The sequence below is a fragment of the Hypanus sabinus genome (assembly GCF_030144855.1).
Source record: "Hypanus sabinus isolate sHypSab1 chromosome X2 unlocalized genomic scaffold, sHypSab1.hap1 SUPER_X2_unloc_4, whole genome shotgun sequence".
NCBI lineage: Eukaryota > Metazoa > Chordata > Chondrichthyes > Myliobatiformes > Dasyatidae > Hypanus > Hypanus sabinus.
Window position 1 is genome coordinate 672,798 of NW_026779004.1, and position 21,081 is coordinate 693,878.

The 21,081-nt window shown below is 45.9% G+C and overlaps 1 protein-coding gene across 1 annotated transcript; it reads left to right on the forward strand.

The window, feature by feature from the left end:
* The first annotated feature begins 1,028 nt into the window (after positions 1–1,028).
* LOC132385894 (zinc-binding protein A33-like) lies at positions 1,029–20,739 on the forward strand. The gene is made up of 6 exons (XM_059958131.1): positions 1,029–1,439; positions 2,110–2,205; positions 2,612–2,845; positions 4,537–4,559; positions 4,647–4,765; positions 16,403–20,739. The coding sequence occupies exons 1-6, from the start codon at positions 1,029–1,031 to the stop codon at positions 16,936–16,938; spliced, it is 1,419 nt and encodes a 472-aa protein (XP_059814114.1). The 3' UTR covers positions 16,939–20,739.
* The last annotated feature ends 342 nt before the right edge of the window (positions 20,740–21,081 follow it).

The following is a 21,081-nucleotide window of genomic DNA, read 5'->3' on the forward strand; positions in this document are numbered from 1 at the left end:
TGGAGACAGGACGGACATGGGTCAAGTCAGGAAGTTTTTCTCACGAAGGGCTGTTGACATCAGGACCTTACCGAAAAATTAACATTTTCCACCCTGTGATGTAGAATGTCCAGTCCTGTGCTTTTTCCTGCAGCCACAGGTCGGTCATCACCACTGCATCTCTCTCCTCACAGCACAATATTATTTCCGCATCCCCAGTTTAATGGCATGTTTTCACTGTTTACTTATCCACCGATTTACACTCCACTCTGACTCTCTTAGACCTGCAGAAAGTTAAAAAAAACGAGATGCGGGTGGAACTCAGCGGGTCGGGCAGCAACTGTGGAGGGAAATGGAGAACCGACATTTCGGGTTGAGACAGTTCAGATGAAGGATCTCGACCCGGAAAGTCGATTGTACCTTCCTCTCCATAGATTCTGCCTGACCCGCCGTTCCTCCAGCATCATGTTTCTCATTCGAGATTCCAGCATCCACAGTCTCTTGTGCCTCTTTGTTCAGAATTTGCCCCTTTCAGCCCTGTCTTAGACAGTAGACTGAACCAGGCTCTCCTCTCTGGCTTCACTTCTGTTCTGCTTCTTCTTTAGCCCATCACACCTACTGGGGCACAGGCCGCCAGCAGCAGCTCGCGAGAGGCCGAGGATGATCACACGACTTCAATCGTCTTACAGGGGAACGTCCTTCCGATCGCAGCGATGGGGCCTTTGGACATTCAGCTAACGTTCCTTGTCGCTCTAGGTGTTTACGAGATGAGGTTTCTGTGCATATGGCCAACTCACCTACGCTAGTAGCCGGGCTTAGATAGTCTTAGCCGGGCTTAGCCGGGCGTTTTCTTATCTTTTCCCTGCTTAATTTGTTTTTGATCCCACACTAACATGGAAATAGCCAGAATTTCCACTGAACATATCCAGCAGCAGAATGCTCATTCCCCGAGTCTGCAGCGCGCGTAGTGGACAATCGCGGTACTGCAGGGGATCGGCACCTTCCCCCGAAAGTGAAAGCATTCTGAATCAGGAAGTGCCGGAGTTAACATGGCTTCGAAAGGACCGGTCGAGAGTTGGACCGAGGAGACAATTTGTCCCGTCTGCCTGGATTTCTTCACCGATCCGGTTATACTGGAGTGTGGACACAACTTTTGTCGCTCTTGTATCACACGGTGTTGGGAAAGGGAGGAGAGAAACTCCTGCCCGGAATGCAGAGAGGTGTTTGCTGACCGCACCCTCAGGGTGAATCGGGCCTTAGCAAATCTGGCTGAAAAAGCTCGAAATCTAAACCTGAATCCGAAAGGGAAGGAAGGTAAACGTCACTGCGAGGAACATGAGGAAGAACTGAAGCTGTTTTGTGAAACGGACAAGACACTTAACTGTCTGATCTGTGCAGTGGCGGAGGAACACAGAGAGCACCGCTTCATGCCGATTAAAGAAGCTGTTAAAATCTACAAGGTAAAAACTAAACGTTAATTTAATACTTAACACATTTCCTTGCTCCTACATACCATCACACGATCCTCCATAAACAGCACAACTTCCGCCGTCTTCAACTGGATTCTAGCACCTATCAGTCCCACAGCCCACCTCCGCACCCCGCAACTCTCCACTCTCTATTCGGATCGCGGTCCACGTCCTGTATCGCCCTGATCCACTCGCTCCTCCCCACTGATTTCTCTCCTGGCACTGACTACTGCAAGCGGGACAAGTGCTACACCTGACTCCTAACCTCCTCCCTCGTCACCATTCAGGGCCGCAAACAGCCCAGTTCCTCCCGTTTCTTCCATGGTCGATTGTCCTCTCGTATTAGATTCCTCTTCTCCAGCTCTTTACCTCTTCCACCTGTCCCCTCTCAGCATTACCCTCCCCCACGTTCCCCCTCACGTTGTCTCACCCGTCACCTGTCAGCTGGTTCTCATCCCCAACCTTTTTATTCTGGCTTCTGTCCCATTCCTTCCCAGTCCTAATGAAGGGTCTCATCCCGGAACACCGACTGTTTATTTCCCCTGAATAGATGCTGCCTGACTCACTGAGTTCCTCCGGCATTTTGTATGATAATCGGGTTTGATCACCTGTTTCTTTTGATGCATCTTTGTTTCTATTTCCTTCGCTCTCTGACTGCCAGGATCAGCTAAAATCTTCCTTAGACTCTCTCACAAAAAAGAAATCAGACTTCCAGGAAAAGGAGCAGCAACAGAAAGAGAAGATTTCCGGAGTTCGGGTGAGGCTTTCTGAGCGGAATTTCTGATATTACTGTCGAGTTTTGCTCCATTTAATGCAGAATAGCCGAGTATCGCAGCTCCAGTGACCTGGGTTCGATCCTGACCTCTGCTGCTGTCTGTGTGGAGTTTGCATTCTCTCCCTGTAGCCATGACAGTTTCAGACACATTCCAAGGACATGCTGGATGAATGGTTAATTACAATTAACCCTGTGAAGGTGGAGGAGAGTGATGTGAATTAGCTGGGAGTTAATGGGTCACTGAGGGAGAATAAGCTTCAGGGAAATGTGGGGGAAAGGGGTTGACGGGAATGTCTCAGATGTAGTATGGACAGAATGGTCACCTTAATGTCATAAGGAAATACAACACAGCAATGCAGTAAACTAATCTTCACCTTTCATTTGACAGAAACAGTCACACAGCGTTCAGTCCCACATCACATCCCAGTTTGCTGAACTGCGCCAGATTATCACTGAGAAAGAGCAGAGCTTACTCAGGGATCTCAGGGAAGAAGAGAAGAGGATTCTCAACCCAATGGAGAAAAATCTTCTTGAGATTCAAGAGAATATAAGGATTATTCAGGAGGAAATCTCAAAGTTAAACGAACAGATGGATCAAAAAGACAGTGTGATGTTTCTCAAGGTGAGGGATTATATTTCAATTTATTTCTGTCAAATTGAACTAAATGAACAGTGGTATATTTGAAATAAACACAGCACAACGGCCAATTCTACTGAATCAATTACCGCTGCTGGCGACCTCACACAGAGTGCTCTCCTTGCATGACGAACCTCCAATCACTCCGCTAATGACATTCTAAATATCGGAAATTGATATTCGATCCTTTATTAGCAACATACAATATTTAAGCGATGGAATTTCAGCATAATTAATCGTAAATAAAATGCAATTAATCGGTCAACAAAAGGTATGGCATCTGCCAGTCCCAGGATCAAAACAGCCCAGAATGAAGTACGAATACGTAACTTATTCCCTTTGCTTTTAGCACGTCCCCACTCACGTGACTGGTTATCGTAAAAAAAACATAACACAGAATACAAAGCAGACAGAAAACAGACGTGTTACTCCTACAAACAGCATTTTCAAATGGCAGTAAACTGTTTCTCACCAGACAATTGATGCAACTATTCCCCAAAACTGACTTGCACAACTTCTGTACATCCCAGAACAGAATGCAATCTTTTCTGAAATTATTTACTCGGATCATAACACAGAGCTGCTAACTGTTTCCTTAATTACCGCATTAAATATCCTCTAAAACTCCCATTAACACCTAGTTCCCGTCACAGACTGTGAGTGCGGCTGGTGCGGTGGGTGTAAGTGTCTCTCTGTCAATCAGTGAGAACAAAAGAATGTGATCCACACATCAGACTTATCCTCCATATCCAGTTTCCATCAGATTATAGAAACTTTTACTGCTCTACATTTTCGGATTAGTTTTACATCGGATTGTGTCCCATTCTCCGTCAAGAGCAGGCCATTCGGTCCATCTTCTATCAATTTCCCCTCTGCACAAGCCTCCTGCCACCTACTCACCGCACGCAGCAACACTGCCCTGAACCTCCTGGTCCCTCACGTGTTTATCTAGTCTCTCCATTACAGTCAATCTCTGCTGTTCCACTTCAACCACTCCTGTGGCACTGAGTTCCACATCCTCCTCACTAACTTTCTTGTGGGATTTATTAAAAACCACCTGGCATTTTATCTTTGACTGAAGGTCTGTCCATAAATGGAAACATAGAAACAAAGAAAACCTACAGCACAATACAGTCTCTTTGGCCCACAATGCTGTGCCGAATATCTACTGACTTTAGAAAATACCGAGTAACCCATAGCTCTCTATTTTTCCAAGCTCCATGTACCTGTGTGGGAGTCTCGTGAAAGACCCTATCTCATCCGCTTCCACCTTCGTTGCCGGCAGCTCATTCCACCCATTCCAAAACACTTACCCAACATCTCCGTACTACTTCCAAGCACCTGTGTCCTCTCGTGCTCGCCATAAATGAAGTAGTTTTTCCACCTTCGCGCAATCAAATCCATCACTAATCTTAAATTGTTCCATTTTATCATTCTGACATCTTTTCCAGATGGCAATGCACAGCCTGTCCTTTCCTTCCTGTAAGTTTCATCCTCTCAGTAATGGTCTAACTTACAGATTCTTTCCCTATAATTTTCCCCATGGTTCTGTATTGCTGGTGTGTGTTTGTGACTGTGGGAGTGGGAATTTTCAACACCTTGTAATGATTTGGATGAAATTCAGAATGTGGACATTAAGTCCAAGTCTAATCAGATTTGTGTTTTATTTATTTCAGGAGGAAGCTCATCGAAACAGGAGGTAGGACAGGCTCTTCACTGAAACACTATATGGATTTGTAAAATACTTCAAAACTCCAGTTTAACACCAACAGTTTAACATTTACAGAATCAGTGATGATGTCCAGGAATTGTCAGTGACAGATGAGGCCCTACCGGTTGAAAAATTCGATCGCTTCTATTTGTTGAACATAGTGCTGAGAGAAACACTTGATGCCATTAACCGAGGTAAAACTTACAAAGATTCATTTTTCCTTGTTCATGAAACACAATTAATTTATAAGCTGAAGCAAAGATTGGCTGCGATAATGGACTGAAGGGGAACTGAAGTTTATTCCATATCAACCCCACTGACTGGGAGGCATCACTGTCACATGGTCAGCTGGAGATGTCAGACCCCTGAACACACCAGCACAGGGCCACAATACAACCAATACACGGGACTGGCAGATGCACCACTGTATCCTGATCCCAGGCACACTGCACTAACACACCAGGACATGAATTTGAATCCTACCACAGGAGCTGGGAATTTAATACTGACTTGATGATATTGTAGGGAATAAAAGCGGGTATCAGTGTGGTGACTGGGATTGTCAGGAAAATGCACAAGTCCTTCGTGTGCTGTGAGTCCAGTGTCTGACTGTTGTTCGAGGCAAAGAGGGGAGTGGTAATGATAGGGGACTCAATCGTCAGGGGAACAGACAGGATAGTCTATGGATGTGAATGGGACACCCGAATGGTATGTTGCCTCCCAGGTGCCAGGGTCAGGGACGTCTCGGATCATGTCCGCAGCATTTTGGAGAGGGAGGAAAAACAGCCAGATATCCTGGTGCATTTTGGGACCAATTACATAGGAAGTAAAAGCAAAGAGATCCTGAAAATAGAATTTGGAGAGCTTGGTAGAAAGCTCAGAAGCATTACCTCCAGGGTTGTAATTTCTGGATTGCTGCCTGTGCTCGTGCTGGTGAGGGTAGAAACAGGATAATTTGACAGATAAACATGGCTGAGAAGATGGTGCTGGGGACAGGGCTTCGGGTTCTTGGATCATTGGGATCTGTTCTGGTGGAGGAATGACCTGCTCAAAAGGGATGGGTCGCACCTGGACCCGAGGGAGAACAATATACTCACAGAGAGGTTTGATAGATCTGTTGGGGAGGGTTTAAACTAATTTGGTGGGGTTTAGAACTGGAGTGAAGGGATAGGACTGATGGTAAAAATGCAAAGATAGCGTGTAGTCAGACTGACAGATAGGGCGGACAGATGAGAGGACAAAATTGCAGCCAGTAGGGTGAGTATTAGTGCATTAGTGATGCAGAATTAAAAAGGGTAGCAGATACAGTACAGAAAGTGTTATATCTCAATGCATGGAGTATGAGAAATAAGGTGGATGATCTTGTTGCACTATTACCGATTGTCAGGTATGATGTTGTGACCATCACGGAATTGTGGCTGAAGGATGGTTGTAGTTTGGAGCTGAATGTTCAAGGTTACACAATGTATCGAAGGAAGGAAGGAAGGCCGATGGGGTGGTGTGGCTCTGCTGGTAAATCAGCAGCAAGATGTGACATAGGATTAGAAGATGTTTAATCTTGTGGGTTGAGGTAAGGAACTGCAAAGTAAAAATGACACTGACACTAGTCATATACAGGCCTCCCAACAGTCAGTGGGTTGAGACCCACAGTTTACAATTGGAAATAGAAAAGGCTGATGAAAAGGACAATGTTATGATAATCATGGGAGATTTCAACATGCAGGTCAATTGGGAAAATCAGGTTGGTAAAGGATCTCAAGAGAGTGAGTTTGTTGAATGCAATGTGATGGCTTCCTAGAGCAGTTTGTCATTGAGCCTACTCGGGGAACAGCTCTACTGGATTGGGTGTTATGTATTGAACCAGAGGGGAGTAGTTAAGAGAAACCTTAGGAAGCAGTGCTCACAACATGACTGAGTTCAACTTGAAATTTGATAAGGAGAAAGTAAAGTCTGACATTGTAGTATTTCAGAAGCGTGAAAGAAATTACAGTGGTCTGAGAGAGAAGTTGGCCAAAGCAAATTGGAAGGAGATGCTGTCAGGGATGAGAGAAGAACAGAAATGGTGTCAGTTTCTGGGAAAATGAGGAAGGTGAAGGATAGATGTATCCCAAAAATAAATAAATACTCAAATGGCAAAATAGTAAAACCGTGGCTGACAATGGAAGACAAGTTAACGTAAAGGCAAAAGAGAAGGGATACAACTAAACAAAAATTAGTAGGAAGACAGAGGATTGGGAAGCTTTTAAATATCTACAGAGAGGAACTAAAAGAACGATTGGGAGGGGAAAAATAAACAATAAATTGATGTAAATTGAATCGACTTTATTACTTACATCCTTCATATACATGAGGATTAAAAATCTTTACGTTTTGCCTCCACCTGAATGTGCAATGTGCAATTTTTAGTAATTCATGATGAATAATATGTACAACAGGCTGGTTCATATAACATAGAAATATAGTTGTCTCTGCATGAGTTAATCAGTCTGCTGGCCTGGTTGAAGAAGCTGTCCCGAAGCCTGTTGCTCCTGGCTTTTACGCTGCGGTACCGTATCGCGGATGGTAGCAACTGGTACAGTTTGCGGTTGGGGTGCTTCTGGTCTACAAAGATCCTTCAGGCCCTTTTTACACACCTGCATTTGTAAAACAAGTTAGCAAACAATATCAAATTGTTTTTCAAGTATTGTAAAAAAATAAAACAGAGATGAGAGTGGATATAGGACCGCTAGAAAATGAGTTATAACACAGGATAAAGAGATGGCAGATAAACCAAATATTTTGCACCAGTCTTCACCGTGGAAGACACTAGCTCTGTGCCCGGTGTTGAAGAGTGCGAGGGAAGAGAAGTGAGTGCAGTTACTGTTACAAGGGAGAAGGTGCTCAAAAAGCTGAAAGACCAAAAGGTACACAAGTCACCCGGACCAGATGAACTGCACCCTAGTGTTCTGAAAGAGGTTGTGGTAGACATTGTGGAGGCATTTCAAATGATTTTTTGAAAATCATTGGACCCTGGCATGGTGCCAGAGGGCTGGAAAATGGCAAATGTCACTTAACTCTTTAAGTAAGGAGGAAGGCAGCAGAAAGGAAATTACAGACCAGTTAGCTTCACCTCTGTGGTTGGGAAGAAATTGGAGATCAATTGTTAAGTATGAGGTTATGGAATACTTGGTGACACTGGACAAGATAGGACAAGTCAGCATGGCTTCGTTAAGGGAATATCCTGCCTGACAAACCTGTTAGGATTCTTTGAGGAGATTACAAGCAGGATCGATAAAGGGAATGCAGTGGATGTTGTATATTTGGAATCTCAGAAGGCCTTTGACAAGGTGCCACACATGAAGGTGGTAACCAGGTTAAGAGGCCATGGTATTACAGAAAAGTTACAGGCTTGGTTAGAACCTTGGCTGATTGGTAGGAAACAGCGAATGAGAGTAAAGGGATCCTTTTCTGGTTGGCTGCCAGTTATTCATGTTCCACAGGGGTCAGTGTTAGGCCACCTTCATTTTATGCTGTTTATCAACATTTAGTTGATGGAATAGACCATAAGATATAGGAGCATAAATAGGCCATTCAGCCCATCGGGTCTGCGCCACCATTCAGTCATGAGCAGATCCAATTCTTCCGGTCATCCCCACTCCCCTGCTTTCACCCCATACCCTTTGATGCCCTGGCTAATCAAGAACCTATCTATCTCTGCCTTAAATATGACTTGGCCTTAACAGCCACTTGTGGCAACAAATTCCACAGATTTTCCACACACTGACTAAAGTAATTTCTCCGCATCCCGGTTCTAAAAGGACATCCTTTAATCCTGAAGTCATACCCTCTTGTCCTACATTAGACGGCATTTTTCCAAGTTTGCATATGATACAGAGATTGGTGGAGGGGCTGGTAGTGTGGAAGAAACAGTTAGGCTGGACAAGGACAAGAATGAGGAGAATGGGAAGGAAAGTGGGAAATGATATACAATGTTAGAAAATGCAGGGCCATGCACTTTGGTCGTAGAAATAATGTGCAGATTTTTTTTTTCAAATGGGGAGAAAACCCAAAAGGCTGAATTGAAAATGGACTTAGTAGTCATTCTGCAGAACGCCCTAAAGATTAACTTGCAGGTTGAGTCAGTGGTGAGGAAGGCAAATCCAATGTTAGCATTCAGTCCAAGGGGTTTAGATAGCATTCAATTCAAGAGCAGGGATGTGATGCTGAGGCTTTATAAGGCACCGGTGAAGCTCACCTTGAGTATTGTGAACTTGGGCTCCTCGTGTAAAAAAAGATGTGCTGGCATTGCAGAAGGTTCATTTCATAAGGATGATTCCAGGAATGAAAGGGTTATCATACAAGGAATTTAGAAAGATCGGGGGGGGGGGGGGGGGATCTCATTGAAACCTTTCAAATGTTGAAAGGCCTAGACAGAGTAGATATGGAAAGGATGTTTCCCATGGTGGTGGAGTTTAGGACAAGAGGGCACAGCCTCGCGATAGAGGGGGGTCTATTTAAAACAGATGCGGAGTAATTTGTGCCAGCAGCTGGTGAATTTGTGGAACTTGTTGGGTGTATTTAAGGCAGAGGATAGGTTCTAGATTGGACACAGCATAAAAGGTTATGGGCAGAAGACCAGGTCGTAGGGCTGAGGAGGGAAAAAAAGGATCAGCCATGATTGAATGGCTGAGCAGACTCGATAGGCAAATGGCCTAATTCTGCTCCTATGTCTTATGGTGATCAGACCACTACATTGAAGCATTGTGAGAATGAGCTCGGACACACCAACAAGCATTGACATGGGTCACGATTTCATCTCGGGAGAAGTACACACAGCATAACCGGCCTGGCAAAGCTCCCTCACACACATACACAGGAAGGATTGGCAGATTGTAGTCAGAGCCTCAGCAATGTACGTTGTTATTTCCCTCAGTAACCTGGAAACCAGTCTCTTCAGTGACTAGAATGAGGAGAATGGGAATGGACTAGTCTCATTCTCTTCTTGTTTATTCATTTAAACAACTCAGTCATGTGTGACTCATTGCCAATACACACTAGACATGTGTAACATACATATTCTTCAATGTGCACACTCTCCTTCAATGTGTATACACACCACACGTATATTTGTCAGAATCAACACTCTCTCTCTCTCTCTCTCTCTCTCTCTCTCACACAGATATACTATCAGAGTGTGTCACAGGGCCACAGAAGTAGGCAGAAATTCCCATTTAGGATTGAAATCTGCCGTCCTTACCCAGTCTGTCTGTTCTGTGGCACTGAGCTGCCCTCTGACCTGACGTCACATCAACACTTCACAGACAGACTCCGGGATGAGATTCCTCAGGAGGATGATCTGGGAGGGTTCGATGGATGTTGAACTCATGGCCCACTTCATCAATTTGCAAGACTAAGATGTCTTCTTGAGCATGGCCCATTTGTGTGTGTTTGCCCCCCCCCATCCCTCTAACCATTTCCCATCCGTGTACCTGCCCAAATTTATTTTAAAATATTTTATTTTTACCTGTTTCTACAGCATCTGAGGGCAAATTCCATTTACCAACCTCCCTCTCTATGAGAATGTTACCCCATAGACCACTCAGAAAAATTTCCCGTCTCACTTTCAATCCGAGGCCTCTGGTTCTGCACTCCCATTTCTTGGAAAAAGAAACTGTATTTAAGCTCCTTATGAATTATTTACCTTGTTAAGGGGTCACACCTGAACATCCTACACTACAGCTGAATAGCCCAGGCTTATCCACTCTCTGCTTTTAACCCAAGCCCCCAGTCCTGGTAACATCCTCCTGAAGCCTCCTGTCCAGTGTAATGACATCCTCCTCATATTCGGGAACCGGAAATGCAGACAATGCTCCAAGTGTAGTCTATCATCGACATCAGAGGCCTTGCTGAATTTCATGTGGACAGTGTGGAATAGGCTGATGAATACAGGACTGAAGGTGTTTTTTAGATTGGGACAAGAAGGGCGGCGTGGGAGCTAAATTCTGAAGGAAGGCAGTTTTTAAAAAAACTCCGCATACAAGAACGGCGAGACTGCGCAGGACAGCGGGGAGAGTTTAAAAAGATGACCACCCTATACAGTGGGCAGCGGAGTGGGTGGCAGCAGAGTGTAGGGCTTTGGCTCAACGGGATTAGGCGGTAACGGGAAGAGGCGAGAGCGAGGAACCGACTCTTTTTCTCCCCTTGGCAAATCGGCTCGTCGGACGGGGGAACAGCAGGGCACATTAGCAAACGGTTTAAAAGGTAAGTGGGTGAGTAGACCTATCTTTCTTTGTTTCATTCCTGTAGAATTAGGTAGCATGTCTGCAGGGTTAGTGCTTTGTTCAGGGTGGCAGATGTGGGAATCCTGGGAGACCTCTAGCCTCCCTGATAGCCACATCTACGCCAGGTGAACCGAGATTCAGCTCCTCGGAGACCGTGTTAGGGATCTGGAGCTGCAGCTTGATGACCTACTGCTTATTAGAGAAAATGAAGAGGTGATAGACAGGAGCTACAGGGAGGTAGTCATCCCTAGGCTACAGGGGTCAGAAAACTGGGTGACTGTCAGGGGTGGGAAGGGAAATGCCCGGATCGTGGAGAACACCCCTGTGGCTGCCCCCCTCAGCAACAAGTATATCGTTACGGATGCTGTTGAGGGGGATGACCTGACAGGGGACGGCCACGGTGACCGGGTCTCTGGCACTGAGCCTGGCGCTGCTGTGCAGGAGGGAAGGAGGGAGAAGAGGAATGCGGTAGTCATAGGGGATTCCATAGTCAGGGGAACAGACAGGAGATTCTGTGCGCCTGGCAGAGATACCCACATGGTGTGCTGCCTCCCAGGCGCCAGGGTACGGGATGTCTCGAATCGGGTCCAGTTAGGAAGGAAGCTGAGAAGCAGGACCTCCAGGGTAGTAATCTCAGGATTGCTACCTGTGCCACGTGCTAGCGAGGGCAAGAATAGTAGGATCAGGCTGATGAATGCGTGGCAGACAGACTGGTGCAGGGGTCAGGGCTTCAGATTCTTGGATCATTGGGATCTCTTCAGGGGGAAGTATTACCTGTTCAGAAAGGACGGGTTGCACCTGAACCCAAAGGGGGATCAATATCATAGCGGGAATGTTTAATGGAGATGTCAGGGAGGGTTTAAACTAATTTGGGAGGGGAATGGGAAACCTGAATGACAGAGCGGAGGAGGAGGAATACAGAAATAAATCTAAGATAGTGAGCAGTAAAGATGTCAGGAAGGACAGGCAGGTGATGCGGCAGATTTGCAGCCACTGGGATGAGTTGCAGTGCAATCAAAACAAAAAGTACCAAATACTGGACTTAAGGTGTTATACTTAAATACACACAGCATAAGGAATAAGGTGGATGATCTTGTCGTACAGCTACAGATTGGTAGGTAAAATTTTGTGGCCATCACTGAGACGTGGCTAAAGGATGCATGTCTCTGAGAGCTGAACGTCCAAGGATACACGGTGTATCAGAAGGAAAGGCAAGTAGACAGAGGGGGTGGCATGGCTTTATTGGTAAGAAATGATATTAAATCATTAGAAAGAGGTGACATGGGATCGGAAGGTGCAGAATCTTTCTGGGTTGAGCTACGAAATCGCAGGGGTAAAAGGACCCTAATGGCAGTTATCTACAGGCCTCCTAACAGCTGCAGTGAGGTGGACTACAAAATACAACAGGAAATAGAAAAGGTTTGCCAGAAGAGCAGTGTTATGATAATTGTGGGGGATTTTAACATACGAGTGGATTGGGGAAATCAGGTCGACACTGGATCTCAAGAGAGAGAATTTGTAGAATGTCTACGAGATGGCTTTTCAGAACAGCTTGTTGTTGAGCCCACTAGGGGATCAGAGGTACTGGATTGGATGTTGTGTAATGACCCAGAGGTGATTAGAGAGATTGAGGTGAAGGAACCGTTAGGAGGCAGTGATCGTAACATGACTGAGTTCACTGTGAAACTTGAGAAAGAGAAGCCGAAATCCGATGTGTCAGTATTGCAGTGGAGTAAAGGAAATTACAGTGGCACGAGAGAGGAACTGGACAAATTTGACTGGAAATGGACACTAGCGGGAAGGATGGCAGAGCAGCAGTGGCTGGAGTTTATGCGAGAAGTGAGTAAGGTGCAAGACAGATATATTCCAACAAAGAAGAAATTTTTGAATGGAAAATGTTTGTGACCGTGGCTGACAAGAGAAGTCAAAGCCAAAGTAAAAGCAAAGGAGAGTGCATTCAAGGAAGCAAAAATTAGTGGGAAGACAGAGGATTGGGAAGTTTTGAAAAGCTTACAAAAGGAAACTAAGAAGGCCATTAAGAGGGAAAAGATGTGCTATGAAAGAAAGCTAGCAAATAATATCAAAGAAAACACTAAAAGCTTTTTCAAGTATATAAAGAATAAAAAACGGGTGACAGTGGATATAGGACTGATAGTTAATGATGCTGGAGAAATTGTAATGGGAGATAAGGAGATGGCTGAGGAACTGAACGAGTATTTGCATCAGTCCTCACTGAGGAAGATATCAGCAGTATACCGGACACTCAAGGGTGTCAGGGAAGAGAAGTGTGCGCAGACACAATTACGACAGAGAAAGTACTCAGGAAGCTGAATAGTCTAAGGGTAGATAAATCTCCAGGACCGGATGGAATGCACCCTTGTGTTTTGAAGGAAGTAGCTGTGGAGATCGTGGAGGCATTAGCAATGATCTTTCAAAAGACAATAGATTCTAGCATGGTTCCATAGGAGTGGAAGATTGCAAATGCCACTCTGGTATTTAAGAAGGGGGCAAGGAAGCAAAATGTAAATTATAGACCTGTTCGCTTGAGAAATGATTGGAAAGCTTCTGGAGTCAATTGTCAAGGATGAGGTTACGTAGCACCTGGAGGCATATGACAAGATAGGCCAAACTCAGCATGGTTTCCTTAAAGGAAAATCCTGCCTGACAAACCCATTGAAAATTTTTGAGGAGATTACAAGTAGGCTAGACAAGGGAGATGCAGTGGATGTTGTGTATTTGGACTTTCAGAAGGCCTTTGACAAGGTGCCACACATGAGGCTGCTAAACAAGGTAAGAGCCCATGGAATTACAGGAAAGTTACATACGTGGATAGAGCGTTGGCTGATTGACACCTGTCTGGAGGGAGTCGATGTTGGGAGGATGTGGGGGGGGGGGGTCGAGAACGGTAAGCAAAGCCTCCGACTATAGGGATGTCCATTTAGGTTAGTGAATCTGCCACAGGCAACTGTAGAGGCCAAATAATTGGGTATATTTAAAGCAGAGTAACACACATAAGTTGTTGGGGGAACAGCAGGCCTGGAAGTTTCTATGGAAAAGAGTAAACAGTCGACGGTTCAAACTGAAACACTTCAACAGGATCTGTGTTGCTTAAGGGTTCCTGCAAATTCATCCCCTGTCCCAATGAGGGGCTGTGGGGGATGGGGTTGTGGGAAAGGGGACAAAGTTATCCTCATCTGCCATCTTTGCCCCCTCTAGCTTCTCATTACCTCTACTCACACAGTTCACCCACAGGCTTTCCACCCTCCCCCTCCTGGTTCAATCTGCCTTTCATCTCTCCCCTACTGGATCCCATTATCACCTCCTTTACTGTTTCAAACCATCACACTCCCCCACTTCACACTCACAAATGAATGTGAACATTGTATGACGGGCCTGTTCCTGTGCTGCACTGCTTCATGTTCCCTGTTCTCTGTTTGGAAGAATGAGAGGAGATCTCATGGATAGACAGAATTCTTTCAGGGGTCAACAGGCAGGAGTGAGGGAGGAAGTTTCTCCTGTCCAGCGGAAAACCATTGGGGAGACATTAGTTGTCTATCCGCTTTCGTCGCGTCAATAGACAATAGGTGCAGGAGTAGGCCGTTCGGCCTTTCTAGCCAGCACCGCCATTCACTGTGATCATCGCTGATCATACACAATCAGTACCTCATTCCTGCCCTCTCCCCATATCCCTTGACCCCGCTATCTATAAGAGCTCTATTTAACTCTCTCTTGAAAGTATCCAGAGACTTGGCCTTCACTGCCTTCTGGGGCAGAGCATTCCACATATCCACCACTCTCTGGGTGAAAAAGTTTTTCCGCATCACTGTTCTAAATGGCCTACCCCTTATTCTTAAACTGTGGCCTCTAGTTCTGGACTCACCCATCAGCGGGAACATGCTTCCTGCCTCCAGCGTGTCCAATCCCTTAATAATCTAATTATTATGGGACAACAAAAACCCTGAATAGTTACATCAATTGTCTGGTGAGAAACAGTTTGCTGCCATTTGTAAATGCTGTGTGTAGGAGCAACACGTCTGTTTTCTGACTGCATTGTATTCTGTGTTACGTGTTTATTATGGTAACTCGTCACGTGAGTGGGGATGTGGTAAAAGCGAAGGGAAAAGGTTACGTATCTGTACTTTGTTCTGGGCAGTTTTGAGCTGGGGACAGGCGGATGCCATTCTGTTCTTGACCGCTGTGTTGCAGCTTACTTTACAATGAATTACCCTGAAGTTTCATCGCTTCAAGATTGTATTTTACTAATGAAGGACTGAAAGCATATCTTGGACATTTTGAAATGTCATTATTGGAGCGATGGGAGGGCGCATCATGCAGGTATAACAACTTGTGTGAGGTCGCCAGCAGCGGCAATCGATTTGTTAGAATTGGCCTCGGTGCTGTGTTTATTTCAAATATACCACTGTTCATTTAGTGCCCTTTGACAGAAACAAATTGAAATATAATCCCGCACTTTGAGAAATATCACACTGTCTTTTTGATCCATCTGTTCCTTTAACTTAGTGATTTCCTCCTGAATAATCCTTATATTCTCTTGAAGAGCTAGAAAATTTTTCTCCATTGGGTTGAGAATCCTCTTCTCTTCTACCCTGAGATCCCTGAGTAAGCTCTGCTCTTTCTCAGTGATAATCTGGCGCAGTTCAGCAAACTGGGATGTGATGTGGGTCTGAAGGCTGTGTGACTGTTCCTGTTGAATGAAAGGTGAAGATTAATATACTGCATTGCTGTGCTCTGTTTCCTTTCGTCGTTCAGTTCGGTCTATTGGAGTCCATGCTACTTCTGAGAGCATTCCCGTCAACACCATTCCCTCACGTTTTCCTGAAACCTATTCTCTCTCATTGACCCATAAACCCCCATCTGATTCACTCACATTCTTATATGTTTCATTCAGATCTTCTCTCATCCTTCTGAATTCCAGTGTATAGAAGCCCAGTCGCTCCAATCTTTCAACAAATGACAGTCCCGCCATTCCGGAAATAACCTTGTGAACCTATGCTGCACTCCCTCAATAGCAAGAATAAAACCACCCGACCGCGGGAAACTACGGCTGAAAACTGCCCGAATCTCCCCCCGATCCCCGGGGCCGCGCGGTCCGAGTCTCCCCCCGATCACCGGGGTCGCGCTGCCCGAGACTCCCCCCGATCCCCGGGGCCGCGCTGTCCGAGTCTCCCCCCGATCCCCGGGGCCGCGCGGTCCGAGTCTCCCCCCGATCCCCGGGGCCGCGCGGTCCGAGTCTCCCCCCGATCCCCGGGGCCGCGCGGTCCGAGTCTCCCCCCGATCACCGGGGTCGCGCTGCCCGAGACTCCCCCCGATCCCCGGGGCCGCGCTGTCCGAGTCTCCCCCCGATCCCCGGGGCCGCGCTGTCCGAGTCTCCCCCCGATCCCCGGGGCCGCGCTGCCCGAGTCTCCCCCCGATCCCCGGGGCCGCGCTGCCCGAGTCTCCCCACGATCCCCGGGGCCGCGCTGCCCGAGTCTCCCCCCGATCCCCGGGGCCGCGCTGTCCGAGTCTCCCCCGATCCCTGGGGACTCTCTAATTCTCTGCTTCTCCCCCCAGTCTCTGTCACCCTGGACGTGGAAACGGCGCATCCGGAGCTCGAGGTGTCTGAGGATCGGAAGAGTGTGAGATATACCGGGACCGGGACCTGGAGGAATCTCCCTGACACCGGGAAGAGATTCACAGGCTGGGCTTGTGTGCTGGGATCGGAGGGATTCACATCGGGGAGACATTACTGGGAGGTGGAGGTGACGGGGAATCGGGTCTGGTATTTGGGAGTCGCCGCAGAGTCTGTGCAGGGGAAGAAATGTTTCAGTCTGAGTCCGGAGACCGGATTCTGGGTCATCAGGCGGGTTGGTGACGAGTTACATCGGGATTGTGACGTGTCCCGTCTCGCTGCCGGTCCCATCCCCGGGAGGGTGGGAGTTTATCTCAGTTACGAGTCCGGGACAGTTTCATTTTACAACGCGGAGACCAAGTCCCATCTCCACACCTTCACTGGGAATAAATTCACAGAGAAACTTTATCCTTTCTTCCGGACGGTGGATGGAAACCAGTGGCTGAGAATCTGCTCCGGTTCCGCTCCGGGTCTGTAAACGGGACGGGTCCGGGGATCGGCGTCAGGAGTAAAGTCCCTGTAAATATAAATGTGCGGAGAGTGCAGCTAAATACATGGCTCAGGAGATAGTACAGGAGGGAGGGCTTCATGTTTCTGGACAATTGGGCTTTGTTCCCGGGAAGGTGGGGCATGTTCCGACGGGACGGTTTGCCCCTGAACTGGAAGGGGACTAACATTCTTGCGGGTAGATTTGCCAGTGCTGCTCCGGGGAATTTAATCTAAATTCGCAGAGGGAGGGGGACCAGAGTGTTAGAGCAGATAGTGAGGAGGAGGAGGATAAGGAACATGAGAGGACTGCATGCATAGACGGAAATGAAAAAAAAACTTTATGCATGATATAAATATTCTCAGATACATCTATTTCAATGCAAGGAGTATTGTAGGCAAGGCAGGTGAGTTTTGGGCGTGGGTTGGCACGTGGGATTACGACATTACTGCTATTAGTGAGACTTGGTGGCAGGAGGGGCAGAACTGGCAGCTTAATGTTCCGGTAAAATTGGAGAAGGGCCAGATTTTTTTTTCTCTGGCAAGGGTGTGTTCAGTAAATTCAAAGGTGGAATTTTGAGGGTGCGGAGTTTGCACGTTCCTGCCAGGGTTAAAGGCAAAGTTAACAGGCATAGGGAACCTTGGATTTCAAGGGATATTGGCGATCTGATTAAGAAAAAGAGAGAGGTGTATAGCAGGTCGAGGCAACAAAGAGCAAATGAGTTACTTAAAGAGTATAGAAAACGTAAGAAAATACTAAAGAAGGAAATCAGGAAGGAAAAAAGACATGAGGTTCCTTTGGCAGATAATGTGAAGGTAAACCCAAGGGATTTCTACTAATATATTGAGAGTAAATGGATAGTAAGGGACAGAATTGTTCCCTGGAAGATCAAAGTGTGGAGCTTCACGAGATGGGGGGAGATCTTAAACAGTTTTTTTTTGCATCAGTATTTACTCAGGAAACTGGCATAGTGTATATGGAAGGAAGGGAAACAAGCAGTAGTGTCATGGAACTTTTGTAGATTAAAGAGGAGGAGGTGCTTGCTGCCTTACAGCGCATAAAGGTAGATAAATCCCCCGGGCCTGACTTGATAGTTCCTCGGACCTTGAGAGAGACTAGTGAAAAAATTGCAGGGGCCCTGACAGAAATATTTAAAATGTCCTCAGCCACGGGTGCAGTGCCGGAGGATTGGAGGGTAGCTCTTGTTATTCCATTGTTTAAAAAAGGCTCCAATAGTAAACCAGGTAATTACAGGCCAGTGAGCCTGACATCAGTAGTATGTAAATTATTGGAAGGTGTTCTGAGAGATCGGATTTACAAGTATTTGGACAGCCAAGGGCTGATTAAGGATAGTCAGTATGGCTTTGTGCGTGGTAGATCGTGTTTAGTGAATGTTGTAGAGTTTCTCGAGGAGGTGACCAAGAAAGTAGATGAAGGAAAGGCTGTGGATGTTGTCTACATGAACTTTAGTAAGGCCTTTGACAAGGTCCCACATGGGAGGTTAGTTCAGATGGTTCAGGCACTAGGTATCCGTACAGAGGTTGGAAACTGGATTTGAAATTGGCTGTGTGGGAGAAGACAGAGAGTGGTAGTGGATGAATGCTTCTCAGACTGGAGGCCTGTGACTAGTGGTGTGCCTCAGGGATCTGTGCTTGGACTATTGTTGTTTGTTGTCTATATCAATGATATAGATGTGGTCAATTGGATCAGCAATTTTGCTGATGACACCAAGATTGGAGGGGTTGTGGACAGCGAGGAAGGTTTTCAAAGCTTGCAGAGGGATCTGGACCAACTGGAAAACTGGGCCAGAAAATGGAAGATGGAATTTAATGCAGACAAGCGTGAGGTGTTGTGTTTTGGAAGGACAAATCGATGTAGGACATACACAGTGAATGGTAGGGCACTGCGGAGTGCGGTGAAACAAAGGGATCTGGGAGTTCAGGTACATAATTCCCGCAAAGTGGCGTCACAGGTAGACAGGGTTGTAAAGAAGGCCTTTGGCATCCTGGCATTCATTAATCAAATTATTGAGTGTCGGAGTTGGGATATTATGCTGAGGTTGTATAAGGCATTGGTGAGGAAAAATTTGGAGGATTATTTGCATTTCTGGTCACCTGACTATAGGAAGGATATCAGTAAGATTCAAAGATTGCAGAGAAGATTTACTAGGATGTTGCCAGGTCTTCAGGAGTTGAGTTACAGGGAAAGATTGAACAGGTTAGGACTTTATTCCTTGAAGCATAGAAGAATGAGGGGGGATTTGATAGAGTTTTACAAAATTATGAGGGGATATAGACAATAATTGCGAGTAGGTTCTTTCCACTTAGATTAGGAAAGATTAATACAGGAGGACATGGCTTCAGGGTGAAAGGGGAAAGGTTTAGGGGGAATATGAGGAGGAATTTCTTCACTCAGAGAGTGGTGGGAGTGTGGAACGAGCTGCCATCTGACGTGGTAAATGCGGGCTCACTCTTAAGTTTTAAGAATAAATTGGATAGATACATGGATGGGAGAGGTTTGGAGGGTTACGGACTGGGTGCAGGTCAATGGGACGAGCGGAATAAAGTTTCCGCACAGACTAGAAGCACCAAATGGCCTGTTTTCTGTGCTGTAGTGTTCTATGGTTCTATGGAGTGAAATAAACACAGATGAGAATTATCAACAAGTGGGGGCGGTGCTGACTGGAAAAGACAGTGAAGATCGTTCATTAAGTTCATCTGCCATTTCTTTGTCCCCCATTACTACTTCACCAGCATCATTTTCCAGTGGTCTAGTATCAACTCTCATCTCCCTTTCACTCTTCATGTAACTGAAAACAAAACTTTTATAATCCTGATTTATATTATTGGCCAGTTTGCCCTCACATTTCGTCTTGACCATTCTTATGACTTTTTTCGTTGCCTTTTGTTGGATTTTAAGAGCATCCCAATAATCCAACATCCCACTCACCTTTGCTACCTTATATGCAAAGAGACCTAGGAGTCCTAGTTCACCAGTCAATGAAGGTGAATGAGCAAGTGCAACAGACAGTGAAGAGGGCAAATGGAATGTTGGTCTTTGTTACAAGGGGAATTGAATACAAGAGCAAGGATGTTCTTCTGCATTTGTACATTTGCCCTGGTGAGACCACACCTGGAATATTGTGTACAGTTTTGGTCTCCAGGTTTAAGGAAGGACATTCTGGCAATTGAGGAAGTGCAGCGTAGATTCACTAGGTTGATTCCTGGGATGGCAGGGCTGTCTTACACAGAGAGATTGGAGAGATTGTGCTTGTACACGGTGGAATTGAGGGGATTGAGAGGGGATCTGATTGAAACGTTTAAGATAATTAAAGGATTTGATAGGATTGAGGCAGGAAATATATTCCAGATGTTGGGAGAGTCCAGTACCAGAGGGCATGGATTGAGAATAAGAGGTCAGTTATTTAAAACAGAGTTGAGGAAGAGCTTCTTCTCCCAGAGAGTTGTGGAGGTGTGGAATGCACTGCCTCAGAAGATGGTGGAGGCCAATTCTCTGGATGCTTTCAAGAAGGAGCTGGATAGATATCTGATGGATAGGGGAATCAAGGGATATGGGGACAAGGCGGGGACTGGGTATTGATAGTGAATGATCAGCCATGATCTCAGAATGGCGGTGCAGACTCGAGGGGCCGAATGGTCTACTTCTGCACCTATTGTCTATTGTCTATGTCATTTCCTTAGGTTTAACACAATTGCATGCCTTTTCCAGCTCAAACTGTGAACTAATTTAAAGTCAGTCCCATACTTAATAAAGTTTTTATTTGAAAACTATCTACCCTCGCAAAGATTGTACTGAAGACTGCATTTGATTTTTCTTCAGCCTTGTACGCTTCACATTGAAATAGTATGTGTTTCGACGGTTTCATAATGACAAAACGTACACGACACAGAATGAAGTTTTCCAATTAGTTACAAGGCATAATTAAGCATAGTGCGGGTATTTCTATGTCATGTCAATATCATTCCTTCCCTTGTTTTAAGCCCTTCTGCTATAAACCCAACAGGTTTATGTATTCTGGAAAGGTCTCTGTCCTTATGTCCATTATCCTACGTCTTGCCATGAGCCCCTAATTCTTAACACTACCAACCCTTTAGCTTCTAATTTGCTATGTGG

What these genes read in the sequence shown, in the direction of transcription:
- LOC132385894 (XM_059958131.1), top strand. Translation starts at nt 1,029, where the DNA reads ATGGCTTCGAAAGGACCGGTCGAGAGTTGGACCGAGGAGACAATTTGT. An exon ending in AAGCTGTTAAAATCTACAAG is followed by an intron (nt 1,440 to 2,109) that starts GTAAAAACTAAA and finishes TCTGACTGCCAG; the next exon opens with GATCAGCTAAAATCTTCCTT. An exon ending in GAAGCTCATCGAAACAGGAG is followed by an intron (nt 4,560 to 4,646) that starts GTAGGACAGGCT and finishes TAACATTTACAG; the next exon opens with AATCAGTGATGATGTCCAGG.